Source organism: Dreissena polymorpha, chromosome 15 (genome assembly GCF_020536995.1).
Source record: "Dreissena polymorpha isolate Duluth1 chromosome 15, UMN_Dpol_1.0, whole genome shotgun sequence".
In the NCBI taxonomy this organism is placed as follows: Eukaryota; Metazoa; Mollusca; class Bivalvia; order Myida; family Dreissenidae; genus Dreissena; species Dreissena polymorpha.
In genome coordinates this window covers 7,203,675-7,224,559 of record NC_068369.1, presented here as the reverse complement: position 1 = coordinate 7,224,559, position 20,885 = coordinate 7,203,675, and the positions used below count along the sequence as shown (strand labels likewise).

Sequence of the window (20,885 nt, the reverse complement as noted above, 5' to 3'; positions counted from 1 at the left end):
CCTTTACTATAATTTCTTCATTTCTACACCGATTCACTTCAAATTGATATTGAACTTCTCTTATGACAATACAGTCAATCTCAACTATGCATGGCCCCATTACCAACCCTGGGGCGCCCCGCCCACATAGACCACACCCACCCAAAATTGCCTTTTACTATAATTTCTTCATTTCTACACCGATTCACTTCAAATTGATACTGAACCTCTCTTATGACAATACGGTCAATCTCAACTATGCATGGCCCCATTACCAACCCTGGGGCCCTGCCCACATAGACCACACCCGCCCAAAATTGCCTTTTACTATAATTTCTTCATTTCTACACCGATTCACTTCAAATTGATACTGAACTTCTCTTATGACAATACGGTCAATCTCAACTATGCATGGCACAATTACCAACCCTGGGGCGCCCTGCCCACATATGTCACACCCACCCAAAATTGCCTTTTACTATAACTTCTTCATTTCTACACCAATTCACTTCTAATTGATGATGAACTTCTCTTATGACAATACGGTCAATCTCAGCTATGCATGGCCCCATTACCAACCCTGGGGCACACCTAGGTCAAACATAGGCGTGGGGATACGCGTCGGCCTCTGCCGCGCCATTTCTAGTTTCTAATGCACTCTGCACTGTAGGTCGCTTACATAGTCGTAAATCAATATTTACAATTGACAGACGCTGGCCGCTAATGCTCGGTCGCGTGCTTTCGACTCGCAGTACATTTTCGGATAGGATTTTACCGATTTTTTGAAATTCGCCACTTTTAAAAAATTGGAGCCACATTTAAAAATTTAGCGCCATTTGGCGCCAATGGCGATCGACAGCGGAACCCCTGTCCGTGACATACATCCACCGAGTAGATTACAAATAAATAAATAATGTTGTTGCTATCTAAAACATTTTTATGCATCGTTGATTATCACAGACATTTCATTAATTCCTTCTTAATGTATAATCTACATCGTTAATTCGATCTTTTACGACGTTATTTGCCATTTTTGCCGTGTCACAATTTAATTCTGTGTAGTCCGCCATGTTGATAAAATGTCAAATGAAGTAAGCGACAGGTGCGCATAGCAACGTTAAATTGTATACGCGATTCGCATTTTGTTAAATTAGTATAAGTCTCAGTAATTATTTCAATTATTAGATCTAATTATCTTAAAGACGAAAACGATAAAGAATAAATTTGTTTGTGATTTTAAATGTAATTATGCGTAAGAATATATGTTTTGATATAACTGAATAATGCATGCAATGCACAATTGCCACGAGAATAACATCGAGTTTTTCATCAAAAGTCTCCGAAGATAACATAGCCCCCGGCATAATCGATTGATACTGACACGGGGTTATTCACGCATGACTAATCCACAGCTTTGAAGCAGTCAGTAAGACCTACCTATAAATCGAGCACTTTTATAGATTAAATCTGCTCAATTAATATAGTCGATTAGACGTTGACGTCTCTCGAGTAAATCAAGCACAGTCGGAGCGTCACAGACAATCAAGGAAGCTGATTTTGCGGACCAAGTTAGATCGTAAGGCAATAAAGATGTTATCGATAAGGGCATGAGCGAAATTTGCCTTTGAAAAAAAGGGCGCGTGTCGAAATATGCCTTTGAAAAGGGCAGCGTGGCGATCCGGGAGGGCGGCGTGGCTTTTCGCCACGCTAAAATGGCCTGTGAAAAACACTAACCATGAATCATAATGAAAATAATTATTAACCTTTCTTCTTTAAGATTTGTTGCTTTTTTCCAAATGTTTATCGTCTTTAAACATCAAAATAATCGACTGTGTTGATAGTGTCAAACTACCGTCATGAAAATAAGCTTCTGGTTGATTCGTGGGTTCTGATTGGCTGCCAGAATTTCAAGATTTGCATACTATAAATAGCCTTTAAACTGACCTTGCAGGACAGGTTAATTTCTGGTGAAAAAATGTCAACAGACGATGTAGCATGGTAAATACTCATAAATAAACAAATTTTTTGTTACTTTGAAACACTATATGAACAATACATAAATGAGGAAATACTTCATAAGGACCTATCAAGATATGATGAATTACACTATTTACTTGTTTTTGACGCATTTTTGATCGGAAAAAAATGGTGACCGTGTCAAAACATTTTCCGTAACGAACTGCATCATGTGCGAACATTCTATCGCGAGATTTCACGCGATTTCTATACCCACGAATCAAACAGAACCCACGACTCAACCAGTATCAACCACATAACTGTTAGATCTATTAATTTTTCGCCAATTATAATTTGTCATTATTGAAAATCGCCTTGAATGCATTCAGCTGGTTTTGTTTTTCACGCCGTTGAAAATTGCTTGATGAAATAATTATTAAATCGCCTTCAACAAATTATCCCTGTAATTACCGCTGTTTGTCGTCTGCTTTAACATTTCTTGATGTGTGATAAATTGATAATGATTTCAATTTGTTACCCGGTAACCTGGTTAAAAATAATACTGAAAAACACTTCTTTTCTCCATTTGAAGCATTTAGCAAAACAGCAACAACACAAATCCCTCAATTTTAGTCAAAATGCTGCGAATTTTTCCCAATTAAAAGGGACCCGGCATATACCATGGCCAGCTAATTTTAACGAAACACGTGTTTGGAATTACACTTAGGTGGTGTATTTTAAATCACGCGCTGTGACATTATTTGATGTAAACATGATCAGCATTGCGAAAGTGTTATTGTTGGAATAAATCATTTGCATTTGATATTGGCCTCTGCCTACAATATAGCGGCCAATGGAAAACGTCGTAATAAGAGATAAAGCAGTCGAACCATATGCACCTTTTATTTAATCATTAATGTGCAAAACGCGTACAATATTTCGGATTGCCGTTTTTGGATACTGTATTTTTGTCATCAATTATGATTTATTTTCGAAGTTCATAATAGAAAAAAATAGAATGACGAATACACATGCGGTGATACGGAAGGTGTGGTTTATAATATTTTGAATTGTATTCACCAGAAATTGCAATTGGAAAAACTATAATAAAACAGTATAATTAGTAAGGGCTCTGGGTGGGGTGGGGGCTCTGCCCTTTATTCTCATGTGTATGTAACTGTAGCTGATATCTGGTTTGTTAAGTGCATGACACCCAAACCTTGATTGTATTCTTTATTGTAAAGCCATGATAATATTTTATAAGAAAAAGACACACTGATATTATGCTTGTTTTATTATATATATATATATTATAACTTAAATTCAATAGATATACATTTAATAAAACATAGATAAAATGAGATAGATTGTTATACGCCCGTATAAAATACGGGACGTATTATGTGAAACCCCGCGGCGGGCGGCGGGCGGCGGGCGGCGGGCGGCGGGCGGCGGGCGGAAGGCATCACTTTGTCCGGACTCTAATTCAAATTGTATTCATCCGATCTTCACCAAACTTGGTCAGCAGTTGCATCTAGTTGATATCTAGGCCAAGTTCGAATATGGGTCATGCCGGGTCAAAAACTAGGTCATAGGGTCAATAAGTGCATTTTCAAAGGGGCCACTTTGTCCGGACTCTATTTCAAATTGTATTCATCCGATCTTCACCAAACTTGGTCAGCAGTTGCATCTAGTTGATATCTAGGCCAAGTTCGAATATGGGTCATGCCGGGTCAAAAACTAGGTCATAGGGTCAATTAGTGCATTTTCAACGGCGCCACTTTGTCCGGACTCTAATTCAAATTGTATTCATCCGATCTTCACCAAACTTGGTCAGCAGTTGCATCTAGTTGATATCTAGGCCAAGTTCGAATATGGGTCATGCCGGGTCAAAAACTAGGTCATAGGGTCAATAAGTGCATTTTCAAAGGGGCCACTTTGTCCGGACTCTATTTCAAATTGTATTCATCCGATCTTCACCAAACTTGGTCAGCAGTTGCATCTAGTTGATATCTAGGCCAAGTTCGAATATGGGTCATGCCGGGTCAAAAACTAGGTCATAGGGTCAATTAGTGCATTTTCAACGGCGCCACTTTGTCCGGACTCTAATTCAAATTGTATTCATCCGATCTTCACCAAACTTGGTCAGTAGTTGCATCTAGTTGATATCTAGGTCAAGTCCGAATATGGGTCATGCTGGGTCAAAAACTAGGTCAAAGGGTCAATTAGTGCATTTTACTTTGTCCGGACTCTAATTCAAATTGTATTCATCCGATCTTCACCAAACTTGGTCAGCAGTTGCATCTAGTTGATATCTAGGCCAAGTTCGAATATGGGTTATGCCGGGTCAAAAACTAGGTCACAGGGTCACTTAGTGCATTTCAAGCATTAAGCATGGTGTCCGCTCTCTAATTGAATTAGTTTTTTTTCCAATCTTCACCAAACTTGGTCAGAAGTTGTATCTGGACAATGTCTAGGTCAAGTTCGAATATGGGTCATGCCGGGTCAAAAACTAGGTAACGGGGTCACTAAGTGCATTTCAAGCATTTAGCATGGTGTCGGCTCTCTAATTGAAGTAGTTTTCATCCGATCTTCACCACATTTGGTCAGAAGTTGTGTCTAGACAATATCTAGGTCAAGTTCAAATATGGGTCATGTCAGGTCAAAAACTAGATCACGAGGTCACTTAGTGCATTTCAAGCATTAAGCATGGTGTCCGCTCTCTAATTGAAGTAGTTTTCATCTGATCTTCACCAAATTTGGTCAGAAGTTGTGTCTAGATGATATGTAGGTCAAGTTCAAATATGGGTCATGGTAAAGTTATCAAGTTGTCCAAAACCTTCAAACGGGCGTATCTTGTGACAGTTTGGCACTCTTGTTTTTTCTTTTTGCCTTCAGTACCGATTTGCTGAAAAGTCCGCGTCTGTTCTGGCTATTATTTTTTTAAGAAAAAAAATAATTGCTATTATTTTCTGAAGGCCAGTGTGAGCACTGAGAATACAGCGTTTTGACTCGAGCAAATTGAAAATAACTCGATTTTGACCCGACCATTTCTTATGACATCGAAAATTTAACCCGCGCGTCAGTTGACATCTCGAGCTCCATGATAATAAATCCGTTATGCTACTAATTTACATTGATGCCCCAGTATTAGAAACTTGGTCTTTACATCGAAGGGATAACCCATGGATTGTTATCTTATCTCATCACTTTCGATGAACTTGTCGCTGTCTACAGAGTGCGTGAGAACTAATTGAGCAAGTAGCAGCACATGCATCAGTGCTTTTCACAGGCTATTTTACTGTCCCTCACCAGGGCGCTTGAAATTCGAAATCAGAGTCCACAGGGAGTTTGAAATTTTCTGATCAGTGTGTATTTTCATTAACTAGGCATTTGTAAGATCGAAGCAATATCGACTTCGCCAAAAATTGTTAGAGCTGAATTATGATCCTCTGTCAATTATGTCATGTATCTCTTTACCCGGCCTCCTAAATCCTGCCTTATGGCGGATGGTCAATGTAATAGAAAATAGATATTGGCCAATGAAAGCAACAACACTCGTAAGCAGTCATACCTGTACCTGCAGTAAGATCATGCAGACGAAGAGTGACGTAATTTTCACAAGTGTGTGATTTTATGGTAGTTTGTTGGCTTTGTTATATAACACACTCTTCGGTCCCTACGGTGTACACCTTCACGATGAAATCTTGGCCACTTACTTAGAAGACTGATGCTGGCAATCGGGAGAAATCCTCGTGGATTTTATGTATTGCATGCATAATATGGTCAACACATTTATTTAACACGGAATGCGCTTTAACAAATTATCGTTCAATTAATTACGCACAAGTGTCAATATTTTTTCTATTCTCAAATGAGCATTATTAAATTTGTAATCGAAACACGCTACCGAATTTAAATGCTAACGTGACATGAACAAATTAAAGCATCAAATAAACAGTGCTTTATCCTTTGTCTCAATAAAAAGCGCACGAAAATTACGCTGACATGTAGAATGTCGCATGGAAACTGTGGTTGTATTTTGTGTTGTATAAAAACATGAATCAATATCATGTCAGATGATTTACGCATCTTCAGTGGAAAAAAAACCCTGTTTGGAGGTTATTTCATAAAATCTTTAAATAGTAATAAATGCCAAAATTTATTTTGATACTAAAGAAAAATGGCAAAATGGTTTCTTGAAATTCTTGAGCACTTTTATCATAAATATTTACCAGACTTTGCTTTAAAACTGGAATATACAGGATTATCAGGTAATTCGTAGCGACTAGAAAAGTAGTAAGTATGCAGTAATAGATAGAAAGTATGGTTGATACGGATGTATTAAGGAATTGATCGAGACAGGATTATGCGTATCTATGCAGGAAAGGGTAAAAACAATTTTTAAAATGTTGTTATCAATGAGACTTTATTGCTGTTGTTTTCTTGAAGAGCCATAACACACTAAATAATGTCATTTCACTCTACAAATGTAAAAAAATTTACATATGTAGGGTGCAGCCCTTCCATACCCCCCCCCCCCCACTCCCCCACTCCCCCCCCCCCCTCCCCCCCCCCTTCCCCCCCCCCCCCCCATGGCCCGGGGTGTCTGAACAAAATCCTGTGGAAAGCACTGATGCATATGCGTTTAAATCAGTACCTTTTAATTATGGTAAATGATAAAAATAAAATCTAAATGTTGCGCAAACATTTAAATTCCAAAGTGTTTTTTGGATAACAAACATGTTAACATTGAAATTCTGGAGTGGGTTTTGCCTTACAGATTTATTTATGCTCAATCGAGATTTTAACTAAACATTAAAACGTGACTAGCGAATTTAATGATAATTTGTTAAAACACTTAACCAGTAAAATAAATGCTTTTACAGTATAATGCATGAAATGCACAGTTTCCACGAGTATTACAGCAAGTTGCCATCTGCAATCTTCTAATAAAGTGGCATAGATTTATGTGGCAATAACATTTACGTCATGAGATGTGTGCATGATTTAGCTACAGATATTGAAGTATTTGAATACAGAATATTTGAATTCGTCTTTTCAACAGAAGTTTGTGCCTGAAGAAGGCATGAAAGGCGTTGTGTACATTTCCCACCTTCCTTGGGGCTTTGAAGAGCAGCCGATGAGGGAATACTTCAAACAATTTGGTGCAATAAAGAAACTCAGAATATCCAGAAGTAAAAAGGTATAACTAACACATTGATTGAAGGCCAAGTTGATTGCTTTCAAAATTAATGAAATGTACTCAATTAAAATAATGATAAACTCAATTAAATTAGTTGGTTTACTTATGAAATGCTTGCACACTGGTTTCTGATAATAGCTTACATTTATAGAAGTGCCTGTGGATGGAAGGTTTGAAACAGCAAGTTTTTAAATATTAAAACCTATTTTAATCCCCCTGGTAGGGTGGCTTATAGCAGTCACACTGTCCATCTGTCCATCCAGCATTTAATTGACCTTTTTCCTTAACGCGTTCAGATTTTGACCTGACTTTTGGTATGTGAGTTTTCCTACATGACTTACAAATGAAGTGTTAGTTTTGTTCCAGTTCATTGATTTTTTGCGAAGTAATGGGCCTTGGACTGAGGAAATGTTTTTAAATATCATTTCCGGTATTTTTCTCCAAAAACGCTTTAGACACTGTCAAAAGCCTGCAACTTTGTCAAACATCAATGGAGCGTTATTTTGTCATGATGTTTTAAATTGGGATATAGCTGCTGCAGGGTTGTGATTTTTCCGCGGATCCTCAGATTTTTATGTCCCCCAGCACTATAGTAAGTGGGGGACATATTGTTTTTGCCCTGTCTGTTGGTTTGTCACTTTGTTGCTTTGTTTGTTTGCGTCAAACTTTAACAATTGCCATAACTTTTGCAATGTTGAAGATAGCAACTTTATATTTGGCATGCATGTGTATCTCATGGAGCTGCACATTTTGAGTGGTGAAAGGTCGAGGTCATCCTTCAAGTTCAAAGGTCAAATATATTGGTCAAAATCGCTCATTTAATGTACACTTTTGCAATATTGAAGATATTTGATATTGCAACTTGATATTTGGCATGAATGTGTATTTCATGGAGCTGCACATTTTGAGTGGTGAAAGGTCAAGGTCATCCTTCAAGGTCAAAGGTCAAATATATGGGGACATAGTGTTTCACAAACTGTTTCAGCATATTTTATTTTAGATATATGTATGTTTATTAATTGTGAAACATTAATATTAAAGTACCTTGACACGTTTGATCAAAGGTCGGCTCACTTCTCCCTAATAATATTGGAAGGAGAAGTCGCTTCTCCCTAAAATTTTGGGCTAGGATGATCCCTGTTTTAACACATCTTGTTTTTAAATTTCTGTTTTAAGGTTTGTCATTGCATTATTCACGCAATTAGCGTAGTCGAAATCAGTACAGAATTGTCCTCACCTTTATCACCGCCCTTAACAAATGAAGCCTTTTGTTCAGTTCATACTCATCTGCTTTTCCATTTGCCATACCAGCAGTGTATATTGGAGTGTACATTGGAGTGTGATTGTCAGAAGATTACAAGAGCCACCAGGGAAATAACAGCTTGCTGTTTACTGTGTACACCTTGTTATTAAAAAGCATGCCATGTTTCTTTTGTATCCATAATCAGATTTTTTTTTTACCTTATTTAGCAAAGGCCTTTAACAGGTGTCTTCCTCCTAAGAGAAAGACTCCTTCCACCAATTTCCCCCAATATAATTTCTTTAAAATCATGCAATATTACAAAAAAATAAATTACCTAAGAAATATGCGGATTGCCCAGGCTAATCTGGGACGACACTTTACACACATGCATTATGCCCAGTTTTCTCAGAACATGACTCATATGTTTAATATCAAAGCAGAAGGGTCTTTTTCTTTTCCATTTCAGACTGGTAACAGTAAGGGGTATGCTTACATCCAGTTTGCACATGATGCAGTGGCCAAGATAGTGGCTGAGTCGATGAACAACTACCTGATGTTTGGTAAACTCATTAAATGTAGGTATATCTCTGAACCAGTCAAAACTAAAACATTAAAAAAGCAAATCTAATCTAGCTTAATGTAGTATATAGCCGCTGCGTGTTTCACATTAAAATAGTCAATTAAAACATTGGATATACTTTTTACTACAATTGCTGCTTATAAGGTGCTAGCATGACCCTGTATAAGGAAGAAATGCTGATTTTGCTTAAAAGATACATGTAAATGTATTTTATGTATCATGTTATAAATAATGTGTATCTAGTCTCATCAACAATGATATGCAAAGTGTTTGTATCAGAAATATGATCCATGTCATGCAAAAATAAGTCTTACGCCAGATGCGACCAGCTAGCCACAGACCAGCCTGCATATTTGCACTGTCTGCTCTGTTTGCTGAAGGGGTTACAAAACCTTGTGTGACATTATAAATAGGGATGGAAACCAATACTGAAAATAATATTCGAATATTCGTTTTTCATTATTCGAATATATATATGATTTTTAAACCTTATATTAAAATTTCTGAACTTAAGACCGTCCAGAGCAACCTACTATTTCATATTGCCACTAATACCACTTTAAATCATATCATATGTGCAGCTTTAAAAACTTGAAAGAGTAATAATTTTAGGAAAAAAAGATTATTGATAAGTACGTTCTTCTTTTTAAATAAAAACTGTGTATTTTCATAAGTTATAAGATATTTTTTGAAAACACATAAACGTTAATTTGTTAATATTTGAGTAACTAAATTCTGATCAGGGTTTTACAGGACATATTCTGCGTAAAATACGCATAAAATGCCAGCCAGGACCAGTCACCTGTCATATTTGTTAATTTGCGTCCCATTTGATGCACAATCATTTTGATGTATTGGTTCTCGTAATATCAACAAGAAACTCTGAAAGACAACTGCAGTGCGTAATTTTCTAGAAGGATGTACCAGTTGTCTCGCTTTTTTATTTATCCACCAATCGTGCACCTGCTGTTGCTAGTTGTTAAGTCCCGAATTGAGATTAAATTGCGTAAATGTGAGCTTTATATGTCGCTATGAAAGAAAAGCTTACTGAGGTTACGATAGCTTATTATCTGGCAAACAAGATTAAACTATTAAAATAAATACAATCTTTAATTGTATAGGTGTGTGTTAAATCTCGGTTATTGTTTACGTAAATGATCAATTACTATACTTTTAAGTGACTTTGACACAGCCAGCATACTTATTGGGACCCCCCATTTTTATTTACAGGACCCCTGAAAATTATTAACTAGAGTCCTAGGGACCCCTTAAATTTGAAATGAATGTAAAACTGATGATCTGCTGATTAAATAAACGTTGAATTTATATATTGGTAAAAAATTCAAAATAAACATGCCATACGTCCCATTCTCGGTGGAACAGTCCTGTTTTTAGGGTATTTGGTCTGGCTTCCTGATATGAGGCAATTTGTCCCACCATTCGTTAAACACTACATACGTTCTAGAAATTAACAATCATTTTCGCTATTCAAGATCTGCCTTGCTTAAATTTACTGTCACTACTGGTAATCCCGTTATTGCCCCCATATTACCTTCTACTTCTACTACTCGAGTGCACAAGTTTAGTTTTTTACACCTTATCAGCGATTTATCCGCAAATATACCAAGGTGTTTTGTGATATGGGTCCGCTAATTGCTATTTATAGATGTGTCATCCTGAAATAATAGCCAACTGCCGCCCAATAAAATAATGTCCAAATATACTGCATATTATACCACCTGAGGTTAAAAGACCTGTCAAACACAATTTTGTATATCAGATCAATTGAATGCTTATCGATACACATTGATGTTTCACATAAATTAATTTTCATTTTCAACTGATTATCAGAAAATAGTTTGTACATATTGCATCCAAATAAATTTAAAGTAAATTGGCGATTGGTTCTCCTTATATCCTCCCATTTGCCAATAATCATCTTGATCATTGATGGCAGCTGTTATTAACACAATGACTTAAACAGGAAAGTCGTCTGCACTTAACCCAAACTGCCACTTTGTACATGTACTTATAACTTTTTATACGTATCCTTGCATAAAAATAGAATATTGGAATATGAATTTTGGATTCAAAAATTTGGAACATTTTCGAATATTCTGATATTCGGTCCCATCCCTCGTTATAACAGACAGCCTTACTAGCTCCTGTATTGAAACATCAGTATTGATAATCAGAATTGAAATGTATGAAGACATAATATAACTGATGTCATGCAAACATGGGTTTTTACCCATTTTGGCCAGCATAGCGTCATATGTGGCCAGCATAGCGTCTTACCAGCATGCAAAACCAGTCTCATTGACCTAGAATGTAAAATTACACAGTTAGCTTTTTAACCAGGTTTTCCGAAGGAAAAAACTGGTTATTAGATTGGCGAATGCGGGCGGGCTGGCTGGCTGGCGGGCTGGCTGGCTGGCGGGCTGGCTGGCTGGCTGGCGGGCTGGCGGAATAAGCTTGTCCGGGCCATAACTATGTCGTTCATTGTCAGATTTTAAAATCATTTGGCACATTTGTTCACCATCATTGGACGGTGTGTCACGCGAAATAATTACGTCGATATCTCCAAGGTCAAGGTCACACTTTGAGTTCAAAGGTCAAAAATGGCCATAAATGAGCTTGTCCGAGCCATAACTATGTCGTTCATCGTCAGATTTTAAAATCATTTGGCACATTTGTTCACCATCATTGGACGGTGTGTCGCGCGAAATAATTACGTCGATATCTCCAAGGTCAAGGTCACACTTTGAGTTCAAAGGTCAAAAATGGCCATAAATGAGCTTGTCCTGGCCATAACTATGTCATTCATTGTGAGATTTTAAAATCATTTGGCACATTTGTTAACCATCATGGGACGGTGTGTCCCACGAAAGAATCACGTCAATATCTCCAATGTCAAGGTCGCCACGACTAAAAATAGATTAAAAAAAAAAAAAACTTACAAAGGGGGTTAATTTTTTTTGGTCATTTCAAAAGTTCAGTTTGAGTTTTCTCCCTTTATCAGATTTTTTTTTCACAATGAAAACCTGGTTTTGTGACAATTTTGTCCCTTGTCTACTATTTTATTGATGCTGGTTTCTGTCATGCAATGTGGTATACTGTATGTTATGCATTGCGTTATGCATGTCAGGTAAGCATCTAGAGAAGCCCCACCCTGAGACGTTCAAGAACGCTGACCGGCCGTTCCGTCCTCACCTGACCCAAGTCAAGGCAATCCGACAGAGGAACCAGTCCAAATCAGAGGAAGTGCTGATATGCAACAAGAAGAAGACAATGTCAAGGTTCAGGAAGAAACTTGTACAACTGGCTGAGACGGGCATTGAGTACAGGCTAGAAGGAATGGTGAGTTAACCCTTACCACTTAGATACATATTAGCCCTTAACCACTTAGATCCATATTAACAGTTTACCACTTATACGTATTAACCCTTAACCACTTAGATACGTATTTAACCCTTTGCCACTTAGATGCTTTACATATTTAACCCTTTACCACTTAGATACGTATTAACCCTTTACCACTTAGATACGTATTAACCCTTTACCACTTAGATACGTTTAAACCCTTTACCACTAAGATAAGTATTAAACCCTTTACCACTTAGATACGTATTTTTACGTATTTGTAGTCCCTTAGAAAGTAACATGTAATTAAAGATTTTTATGCCCCTTTCGAAGAAAATGGGGCATATAGTGATCGGACTGTCCGTCTGTCTGTCCGTCTTTCCGTCACACTTTGCGTTTAGGTTTCAAAAAATGCTCATAACTGTCCCTTGAGATATAACCTTCATATTTGGTATGCATTTGTATATGGACAAGGCCTTACCATACGCACACAATTTTTTACCCCTGTGACCTTGACCTTGAACTTAGGGTCCACGTTTAGGTTTCGAAATCTGCGTTTAGGTTTCAAAAATGCTCATAACTTCTATGTCCCTTGAGATATAACCTTCATATTTGGTATGCATGTGTATATGGACAAGGCCTTTCCATAGGCATAAAAATAGTTACCCCTGTCGCCTTGACCTTGAACTTAAGGTCCGCGTTTAGGTTTCGAAATCTGCGTTTAGGTTGGGAAAAAAGCTCATAACTTCTATGTCCCTTGAGATATAACCTACATATTTGGAATGCATGTGTATAAAGACAAGGCCTTTCCATAAGCACACAAATTTTGACCACTGTGACCTTGATCTTGAACTTAGGGTCCGCGTTTAGGTTTCGAAATCTGCATTTAGGTTTTGAAAAATGCTCATAACTTCTATGTCCCTTGAGATATAACCTTCATATTTGGTATGCATGTGTATACGGACAAGGCCTTTCCATACGCACACACATTTTGACCACTGTGACCTTGACCTTGAACTTAGGGTCCGCGTTAAGGTTTCGAAATCTGTGTTTAGGTTTCGAAAAAAGCTCATAACTTCTATCAAGCGTTTATAGGGGGCATAAGTCATCCTATGGTGACAGCTCTTGTTCTTACTAGATTCAAGTTTCAAAGGATCGTTTCTATTAAAACCTTTAGATACTGATCTCCAAGTTACTCGAAGGCTGTTCTGGTTTTATGCTGGTTGCATAAACCATTTCTACTTTGCTTCTGAGTGGGAAAGAGTTCATGGCAAATCTAGTGTTGTTGTCTTTACCAAAATGGTTGGTGAATGGGTTCTGCACCTTTGAATTGTGGGAAATAGTTATGTCCAAATCTCCAAATCCAGCTCTATAAGTTGAATATTATAAAATATATTATTGAAATAACTTTATCAATTTAAAGTATTTGTAAGTATAAAATCAACAACATTAGTTTTCCAATTTTAGTCAAAAGGATGCGATATTTCCCAATCCAAAGGGATCTGGCCACATCCCTAAAATGGTGAGAAAAACACTGAGTCAAGATCCAGATAAAGACGATTTTTTGTTGATAGACAGTAATTCATTTTTAGCTCACCTGATTGCTCAGGTGAGCTTTTGTGACCGGTCTTTGTCGGTTGTATGTCCGTCCGTCCGTTAACATTTGCTTGTAAACACTCTAGAGGCCACATTTCTTGTCCCATCTTCATGAAACTTGGTCAGAAGCTTTGTCCCAATGAAATCTAGGCCGAGTTCGAAACTGGGTTGTGCTGGGTAAAAAACTAGGTCACTAGGTCAAAAAAAGAAAAACCTTGTAAACACTGTAGAAGTCACATTTCATGCCCAATCTTCATGGAACTTTGTCAAAATGTTTGTCTTAATGAAATCTTGGTTGAGTTCAAAAGTGGTTCAGATCAGTTGAAAAAACATGGCCGCCAGTGGGCGGGGCAGTTTTCCTAATTTGGCTATAGAGAAACCTTGTAAACACTCTAGAAGTCACAATTTTTTCCCAATCATCATGAAAATTGGTCAAAACATTGGTTCAATTGATAACTCGGACGAGTTCGAAAAATGGTTGAGAACGGTGAAAAAACATGGCCGCCAGTGGGCAGGGCATTTTTCTCTATATGTATATAGTGGCAGTTTTCCCTATTTGGCTATAGAGAAACCTTGTAAACACTTTAGAAGTCACAATTTTTGCCCAATCATCATGAAAGTTGGTCAAAACATTGATTTTATTGATAACTCGGATGAGTTTGAAAATGGTCGGGATCGGTGAAAAAACATGGCCGCCAATGGGCGGGGCATTTTTCTCTATATGTATATAGTGAAAACATGTGAACACAGTAGAAGTCACATTTTTGGCCCAATTTTTATGAAATTTGCTCAGAACATTTGTTTCCTTGATACGAGAGTTGAGTTAAAAAATGGTTCCGTTCAGTTGAATAACATGGCTGCTGGGAGGGGGGCAGTTTTATCATAATGCCCCCCCCCCCCTTTTGAAGAAGAGGGGGTATATTGTTTTGCTCATGTCTGTCCGTCCGTCCACCAGATGGTTTCCGGATGATAACTCAAGAGCCCTTATGTCAAGGAACATGACACTTCATAGTTACATTGATCATGACTCGCAGATGACCCCTATTGATTTTCAGGTCACTAGGTCAAAGGTCAAGGTCACGATGACCCGAAATAGTAAAATGGTTTCCGGATGATAACTCAAGAACACTTATGCCTAGGATCATGAAACTTCATAGATACATTGATCATGACTCGCAGATGACCCCCTATTGATTTTCAGGTCACTAGGTCAAAGGTCAAGGTCATGGTGATCCAAAGCAGTAAAATGGTTTCCGGATGATAACTCAAGAACGCTTATGCCTAGGATCATGAAACTTCATAGATACATTGATCATGACTGGCAGATAACCCCTATTGATTTTCAGGTCACTAGATCAAAGGTCAAGGTCACGATTACCCGAAATAGTAAAATGGTTTCTTGATGATAACTCAAGAACGCTTAGGCCTAGGATCATGAAACTTCATAGGTACATTGATCATAACTCGTAGATGACCCCTACTGATTTTCAGGTCACTAGGTCAAAGGTCAAGGTCACGATGACCCAAAATAGTAAAATGGTTTATGGATGATAACTCAAGAACGCTTAGGCCTAGGATCATGAAACTTCATAGGTACATTGATCATGACTCGTAGATGACCCCTATTGATTTTCAGGTTACTAGGTCAAAGGTCAAGGTCACGGTGACCCGAAATAGTAAAATGGTTTCCAGATGATAACTCAAGAACACATATGCCTAGGATCATGAAACTTCATAGGTACAATGATCATGACTCGAAGATAACCCTTATTGATTTTCAGGTCACTAGGTCAAAGGTCAAGGTGACGGTGACCTGAAATAGTAAAATGGTTTCTGGATGATAACTCAAGAACGCTTATGCCTAGGTTCATGAAACTTCATAGGTATATTGATCATGACTCGCAGATGACCCCTATTGATTTTCAGGTCACTAGGTCAAAGGTTAAGGTCACAGTGCCAAAAAACGTATTCACACAATGGCTGTCAAGGTCACGGTGACTCAACTTAGGAACATGGTTTCCGGATTATAACTCAAGAATGCTTACGCCTAGGATCATGAAACTTCATAGGTACATTGATCATGACTCGCAGATGAAATAATGATGAAACTTGACCAGGATGTTTGTCTGGACAATATCTAGGTCAAGTTTGACATTTAGTAAAGATTTAATGAACCGACTCCTCTCAGGTGATCGAACTAGGGCCATCTTGGCCCTCTTGTTTAGCAGTAAATACCTCTAAGTCGTAATCACCTCAGTTTCATAGCAATAATCAAGTTTTATAAACATTGCATAACACTTTTCTTGTATTATTTTCATAAACTCTGAACGAATGGGGAACTGACTGTCTATGCGTCACATTAGTAAAACTGAGTAAATACTACCCTAGTATAATTACTGGGAAGCTGGCGGTAACAAACCACTTACATTGTGTTTCTCTTTTACGGGTTCAGTACACTGCGATTGTCTTCATATGATTAAATATAAGTTGGAGCGTTTATTTTGACTCGTGTCATATTTGAAAATAGATGGAACTATCGTAAAACTATATTAGCAGATATCTGAAAGTTTTAAGTAATCGCGTAATGAAAACTCTGTAACTCAAACCAGAGGTACATAACAATACCTTTCCTTGTTTTAGGATGTCAGAATTCCTGTAAAGACCACAGAGGTGTCGGAGAAAAGAAAGGCGAATGATGAGTGGACAGAGATGGCGTGCAAGGTTAAGAGAGGTCGCAAGTCAGAGGGAACTACAGATAGTCCCATAGGGGAACCAGCTAGCAAATTGGAGGGAACCATCGATAGCACAAAAGAGGAACCATCAAATAAAACCCCAAATAAGGTCGAGAAAGTGCGCAAGTCGCTGGGAGCCACAAATAAACCAACAGAGGAACCACAGAGTAAATCAGGTAGCACATTGGAGGGAAGCGTGAATAGAAAGGACAAAGAACCGTCGAATAAAACCCCAAACAAAACCCCACAGAAAACGCCCAACCAACGGAAGACTCCGTCTGTTCTTCCAAAGACTGTAGAAACTCCTTCAGGAAAGATGAATGTCCTGATAGAAGACAGTAGTGAGGACGAGATATCGTTTAAAACACCACCACTGACCGTTAAGTCGTCAAAACTTACATTGGTTGAAGTGACTGATGACTCCGAATGTACGCCTTCTACCCCTCACCAAAAGACTGCTAGACACACTAAAGCAGCACAAAACATGGGCACAACGCCTTCTGGTATGCAAACCAGGTCGGCAAAGAAATCTTCGCTTAAAACAACGCTAGCTTCGCAGAAGAAAAAAAAGATTTAACTCTGAAATTATGATGTTATTAAATGAAATTTGTCTGATGTACAAAAGCTTCAGAAAATCATCATGCTTCAACTGTTATGCAATTGTTTTATTGATAAATGCAGTGTATAATTTCCTGATGCGAGTTGAATTTTAATGTTAAGACCCTTATGCAAATGCAGCCAAACATATTTAGAAGATATTGCGTGGATATAAAAGTGTTCATTGGCTAGTGTAAGTCAATGTTGTAGGAGATGATAATTTTCTGCATTCTGTGTAAACAAGGCTTAATTCATGTGTGTTAGGTGTCATCCCAGATTAGCCTGTGCAGTTTGCACAGGCTTATCAGAGACAAAACTTTCCGTCTTTACAGTATTATTTGCTATGAAGAGACTTTTATAAACAGAAAATATAAAAAAAAGCAGAAAGTGTCATCCCTGATTAGCCTGTGCAGTTTGCACAGGCTTATCAGAGACAAAACTTTCCGTCTTTACAGTATTATTTGCTATGAAGAGACTTATAAACAGAAAATATAAAAAAAGCAGAAAGTGTGCAGTCCACACAGGCTAATCTGGGATGGCACTTTCGCACATGCATTAAACCCCTTTTTCTTAATTCATGTGTGTTAAGTGTCATCCCAGATTAGCCTGTACAGTGTGCATAGGCTTATCAGAGACCAAACTTTCTGTCTACACTTGAATTTTATTTAGAAGAGTCCCACTTAAAATAAAAAAATATCATACTTGATAGAAACAGATTTGTCCCTGATTAGTCTGTGCAGGTTGATCTGGGAAGACACTCGCTCGTGCATTAAGGCCATGTTTCCCAGAATGGGGCCGATTTTAATTACTTTGTAGATGGTTCACATGCCTGTATATTTCCATGGTGGAAATGTGTAATAACTGTCTAGGCATGGTTGTTTGATGTATGAGAAAATTAATGTAAACAAACAAAATCTTGTTACACTTTCATAATGCTTTTTCACAAAAGATTCATACATTCATGACTATGGGCAACAAGTAAAGAGGATAAAATAAACAACCAAAATATTTATTGTAAGATTTCTCATTTAAGTAACGACAAAATAAACATAAGAACGTACAGAAATAAATAAACAAGTAATATATGTATATGAAACGCGTATAATTTATAGCTTGATCAAATCCCTGCATTCATAACGGTTATTAACCAACCACTAAAATATGTTTATACCTAGAAAATAGGCATTCAATCAAAATTGTCAAGTTTCACTTGATGATAGGCTAGCCCCGTGGTTCAATAATTTTACCGTTGCTATTTTTACTTTTTTGAATTAAAAGCCGGATCTTACTGTTTAGCTCACCTGATTGCTCAGGTGAGCTTTTGTGACCGGTCTTCGTCCGTCGTATGTCCGTCCGTCCGTTAATATTTGCTCGTAAACACTCTAGAGGCCACATTTCTTGTCCCATCTTCATGAAACTTGGTCAGAAGCTTTGTCCTAATGAAATCTCGGCCGAGTTCGAAACTGGGTTGTGTCGGGTCAAAAACAAGGTCACTAGGTCAAAAAAAGAAAAACCTTGTAAACACTGTAGAAGTCACATTTGATGCCCATTCTTCATGTAAGTTTGTCAAAATGTTCGTCTTAATGATATCTTGGTTGAGTTCAAAAGTGGTTCCGATCCGTTGAAAAACATGGCCACCAGTGGGCGGGGCATTTTTCCGTTTTTGGCTATAGAGAAACCTTGTAAACACTCTAGAAGTCACAATTTTTACTTGATCATCATGAAAGTAGGTCAAAACATTGGTTCAATTGATGTCTCGGACGAGTTCGAAAATGGTCGAGATCGGTGAAAAAACATTGCCGCCAGTGGGCGGGGCATTTTTCTCTATATGTACATAATGGCATTTTTCCCTAGTTGGCTATAGAGAAACTTTGTAAACACTCTAGAAGTCACAATTTTTGCCCAATCATCATGAAAGTTGGTCAAAACATTGTTTTTTTTATATCTCGGACGAGTTTTAAAATGGTGGGGAACTGGGGATCGGTGAAAAAACATGGCCGCCAGCGGGCAGGGCATTTTTCTCTATATGTATATAGTGAAAACATGTGAACACAGTAGAAGTCACATTTTTGGCCCAGTTTTCATGAAATTTGCTCAGAACATTTGTTTCCTTGATACGAGAGTTGAGTTTAAAAATGGTTCCGTTCAGTTGAATAACATGGCTGCTGGGAGGGGGGCAGTTTTCTCATTATGCCCCCCCCCCCCCTTTCAAAGAAGATGGGGTATATTGTTTTGCTCATGTCGGTCCGTCCGTCCACCAGATGGTTTCCGGATGATAACTCAAGAGCGCTTATGCCAAGGATCATGCAACTTCATAAGTACATTGAACATGACTCGCAGATGACCCCTATTGATGTTCAGGTCACTAGGTCAAAGGTCAAGGTCACGATGACCGGAAATAGTAAAATGGTTTCCGGATGTTATCTCAAGAACACTTATTCCGAGGATCATGAAACTTCATAGATACATTGATCATGACTGGCAGATAACCCCTATTGATTTTCAGGTCACTAGGTCAAAGGTCAAGGTCACGATGACCCTAAAAAGTAAAATGGTTTCTGGATGATAACTAAAGAACGCTTTGGCCTAGGATCATGAAACTTCATAGGTACATTGATCATAACTCTTAGATGACCCCTATTGATTTTCAGGTCACTAGGTCAAAGGTCAAGGCCACAATGAACCGAAATAGTAAAATGGTTTACGGATGACAACTCAAGAACGCTTAGGCCTAGGATCATGAAACTTCATAGGTACATTGATCATGACTCGTAGATGACCCCTATTGATTTTCAGGTCAAAGGTCAAGGTCATGGTGACCCGATATAGTAAAATGGTTTCCAGATGATAACTCAAGAACGCTTATGTCTAGGATCATGAAACTTCAAAGGTACATTGATCATGACTCGAAGATGACCTCTATTGATTTTCAGGTCACTAGGTCAAAGGTCAAGGTCATGGTGACCTGAAATAGTAAAATGGTTTCTGGATGATAACTCAAGAACGATTAGGCTTAGGATCATGAAACTTCAAAGGTGCAATGATCATGACTCGCAGATGACTTCTATTGATTTTCAGGTCACTAGGTCAAAGGTCAAGGTCACGGTGACCTGAAATAGAAAGATGGTTTCTGGATGATAACTCAAGAATGCTTATGCCTAGGTTCATGAAACTTCATAGGTATATTGATCATGACTCGCAGATGACCCCTATTGATTATCAGGTCACTAGGTCAAAGGTCAAGGTCACAGTGCCAAAAAACGTATTCACACAATGGCTGTCAAGGTCACGGTGACTCGACTTAGAAAAATGGTTTCCGGATGATAACTCAAGAATGCTTACGCTTAGGATCATGAAACTTCATAGGTACATTGATCATGACTTGCAGATAAAATAATGATGAAACTTGACCAGGATGTTTGTCTGGACAATATGTATGTCAAGTTTGACATTTGGAAAAGAATGAATGAACTGACTCATCTCAGGTGAGGCGAACAATAGCCATCTTGGCCCTCTTGTTCACATTAACTACAAACGTTTTATAAACATTATTAATACATAAATGATGATTATCTGTGTTTTCATGTTCAATGTAAATGTGGTTTTCTTTGATTAAAATTGGTGTGAATGCTA

At 37.9% G+C, this 20,885-nt stretch overlaps 1 protein-coding gene and 1 long non-coding RNA gene across 2 annotated transcripts in view; both read left to right on the top strand.

Moving 5' to 3' along the window:
- LOC127860944 (MKI67 FHA domain-interacting nucleolar phosphoprotein-like) overlaps window positions 1–20,885 on the top strand; it is a 23,820-nt gene extending 2,935 nt beyond the window's left edge. Inside the window, exons 2-5 of the mRNA XM_052399264.1 lie at window positions 7,004–7,141; window positions 8,851–8,959; window positions 12,113–12,324; window positions 16,564–20,885. Of these exons, the coding sequence (XP_052255224.1) occupies window positions 7,004–7,141; window positions 8,851–8,959; window positions 12,113–12,324; window positions 16,564–17,232 (1,128 nt within the window). The 3' untranslated portion in view covers window positions 17,233–20,885. The remainder of the gene's footprint in view (window positions 1–7,003; window positions 7,142–8,850; window positions 8,960–12,112; window positions 12,325–16,563) is intronic.
- LOC127860948 (uncharacterized) lies at window positions 3,377–4,595 on the top strand. The gene is made up of 2 exons (XR_008039974.1): window positions 3,377–3,835; window positions 3,992–4,595. It is a non-coding gene; the product is annotated as an uncharacterized LOC127860948 (long non-coding RNA).